The sequence below is a fragment of the Lottia gigantea genome (genome assembly GCF_000327385.1).
Source record: "Lottia gigantea unplaced genomic scaffold LOTGIsca_62, whole genome shotgun sequence".
NCBI lineage: Eukaryota > Metazoa > Mollusca > Gastropoda > Lottiidae > Lottia > Lottia gigantea.
Genome location: NW_008710115.1, coordinates 1,194,879 through 1,198,653, shown reverse-complemented (window position 1 = coordinate 1,198,653; position 3,775 = coordinate 1,194,879). Strand labels below are relative to the sequence as shown.

The 3,775-nt window shown below is 29.0% G+C and overlaps 1 protein-coding gene across 1 annotated transcript; it reads left to right on the top strand.

Annotated features, from left to right (window-relative positions):
- Nucleotides 1-214: 214 nt before the first annotated feature.
- On the top strand, nucleotides 215-586 carry LOTGIDRAFT_128773 (hypothetical protein; the record flags this gene model as incomplete). The annotated part of the gene is made up of 1 exon (XM_009064399.1): nucleotides 215-586. A coding segment is annotated over one exon (372 nt), but the record flags the coding sequence as incomplete, so codon positions are not given.
- Nucleotides 587-3,775: the final 3,189 nt, after the last annotated feature.

The window sequence follows — 3,775 nt, the reverse complement described above, 5'->3', positions numbered from 1 at the left end:
ATAATCTGTAATACAGAGGGAAGTTATACCCAATATACAATATAATCTGTAATACAATCACAGGAAAGTTATACTCAATATACAATATAATTTGTCATACAATCAGAGGAAAGTTATACTCAATATACAATATAATCTGTAATACAGAGGGAAGTTATACCCAATATACAATATAATCTGTAATACAAACAGAGGGAAGTTATACCCAATATACAATATAATCTGTAATACAATCAGAGGAAAGTTATACTCAATATACAATATAATCTGTAATACAAACAGAGAAAAGTTATACCCAATATACAATATAATTTGTCATACAATCAGAGGAAAGTTATACTCAATATACAATATAATCTGTCATACAATCAGAGGAAAGTTATACTCAATATACAATATAATCTGTCATACAATCAGAGGAAAGTTATACCCAATATACAATATAATCTGTAATACAAACAGAGGAAAGTTATACTCAATATACAATATAATCTGTAATACAAACAGAGAAAAGTTATACCCAATATACAATATAATTTGTAATACAAACAGGAAAGTTATACCCTATATACAATATAATCTGTAATACAAACAGAGGAAGGGTATACCAAATATACAATATAATCTGTAATACAAACAGGGAAGTTATACCCTATATACAATATAATCTGTAACACAAACAGATGAAAGTTATACCATATATACAATATAACCTGTAATACAAACAGATGAAAGTTATAACCAATATACAATATAATCTGTAAAATACAAATAGAGGGAAGTTATACCCAATATACAATATAATCTGTAATACAGAGGGAAGTTATACCCAATATACAATATAATCTGTAATACAAACAGAGGGAAGTTATACCCAATATACAATATAATCTGTAATACAAACAGAGGGAAGTTATACCCAATATACAATATAATCTGTAATACAAACAGAGGGAAGTTATACCCAATATACAATATAATCTGTAATACAAACAGAGGGAAGTTATACCCAATATACAATATAATCTGTAATACAAACAGAGGGAAGTTATACCCAATATACAATATAATCTGTAACACATACAGATGAAATTATACCAAATATACAATATAATCTGTAATACAAACAGAGGGAAGTTATACCCAATATACAATATAATCTGTAACACAAACAGATGAAATTTATACCAAATATACAATATAATCTGTGTTATAAACAGAAGAAAGTTATACCAAATAAACAGTATATATATTATAAATACATTAGTGAAATCTGTATCTGTAGGGAATAGAAATATTAAAAAAACAACTGTTTTTGCAAAACTTCCCTAATTGTATGGCATTGTTCATTAGTCCAATCGCGTGCAGAAAATTAAGATGTAAAAACAATTTATTTCATTTTTATTTCAAAAAATCATTTTTGAATGATTAAATGTTATTCTTGGTTATGACACAAATAGCTAAAGGAAAAGAAATAGTTTTAATTTCCAAGCAAAGTATCAAATTCGCTTGATATCTGTGTTATTTTAAGAGCTATCTATAATTCTCTATATGTTCCATGATATTTTAATAATATAATATGAATATAAGTAACATTGTCCTAGTAGCCTTAAAAGAACAAAATTTAAGATAAAATTGTTTTGTAAAACTCAGTTGGGGTAAAAAAGATTGTCATTACTAATTTTCCATGGATCACTAACCTATTATAACCAAACAGAACTGACATATCTATCAGTATTAGATTGTTTTGGGGGAGGAAGGGTGGAAATGGTACAAAATAATAAGTCTATTGCAATAAAATATTCCCTTTGGAGGTACCACAGACAACAATCTATGAAATGGGAGTAGATAAAAAATACTCTGTTTTTGTCCTTAAGAGCTTCTAAGATCTGAAAACCACAATGTCAGTGACATTGAGACAATTGGTATCATTGGCTCAATATCTTAGATTGAATGATATGGCTAAAGTTTCTGAATTTAAGTGTACGATGTTAAATTACCAAAATAGTTAATTCAGTGATGCCTTTGATGTTCATGTCATTGACATGTTACTCAATGCTGTTCACTAAGTTCACTAAGATGGGTTCACTGGGACTGGTTCACTCTTAATTTTTCTGGAATATAATCTAAAATCTACTATATATAATCTGAGAAATGTTGTCTTCAAATATATATAACCTACTGTCGACGTTTCATGTTTGTGTTTGATCCTAAGAGATATTTGTGTTATATCTTTTTAAAATCTCTTAAATAGTCATGACACAAAAAATAATCGGATCAAAATTTTTCAAAATTCTAGAAATGGAGGACAAAGGAAGTTTAGACTCTCCTTGCAGATGAACTTGAAAATCTTTTCAAACAGATACTTAAAGGTATACTACCTCTTAGGATGATCAAAAATAAAAAAATTTACACTTGGTTTTTGTTCATCAGTGGACTCGAATCCCTCTTTAATCCAAAAAAATCCATAACTTAGTAATAATTTATTAAACTAAATAATTTTGAAACATGCTTAGAAGCGTGGTGTTTCAATAATTATTTAGTTTAATGGATATATTGTCTTATATAGAGATTCTATTCTTTAGTCATTGCACCTGATAACTGATGAATATATACACTTGTTGACAAAGTTTGATATTTTAAATTTTAAGTCCATTGTAAGAGGTAGTATTCTTTTAATAGACCTTTGGTCTTAACTTGTGCATTTTGTATCTGCATGTCATATGAGGATATTCTTTCCACTGCTTTAACATGAGAAGCTGCTTACCAGTCTTCATAATCTAGCCATGGTTGAAAAGACTGTGACAAAAGACTACTTCAGACTTTGCCTCTCTTGACAAAAGGTCAATTGGTGCTTATGTAATTTGTAATAACTGATACTAGATTCTTTATTAGGGTTTAAAAGATCTCCTTTATTATACTTCTTCAGTTACATGTTTCCTAGTAGTCTATTGTCTGTAGGGTACATCTTCTAATTTCTTCTTTTATGTAACAACTCCAGTTAAAGATGTCTGAAGACACAGGTCTTGAACATTCCTCTGTTGGATGACAATCAATTTCTCCTCACTCCAATGCTGAAATTATGTGACTCGAACAAAAGGTGTATTCCACTGAGCAATATCAAGTCCACCGAAATTAATGTTGATGGAACATGCTTTTTTACTGGATGTTCCGAATTGACTCGGTTTAATTCGATTTATTAAAGCAGAGGTCATCAGGTTTAGTCAAGAGAGAGTTATTGATACGAAGAAACAAAGTTGCTACATAAAAATAAAAAAACAGCACTAAAATTTGTAAAATTGTGTAAGGGATAGCTTAATTTCAGATTTTTGGTCAAGACAAAAAATGGATTAGAATGCTTATCTGTTTCCTTTGGTGTTTTTCTGCAGATTCCATTAACTTATTATGATCTGACGAAATTGCTCTGCTATGATATTCAACCAATTAAATTCTCTGTTCCATGAAAGATTTTTTTACCATATGTGAAGAAAATTGGGCTATACATTGTTAAAAGTTGACTCTTATTGTAAGTCCGATTTTAACAGTGTTTTGAGTTTCTTCAGCTTACCAAAAATTTTGACAATTTTTTATTCTGTTGAGTCCAAATTCAACAGAATGCAATTTGATTAAGATTCTAGTCAGATCATCCAAAAACAACCTTGAAACATCTGGATTTCTGTATAAGACAATGAAACAAAAACTTATGAATAGAAACAATTCCAGAAACAAATGACACCGCCTTCTCAATTTCATCTCTGTATGAGAATGTTAATAT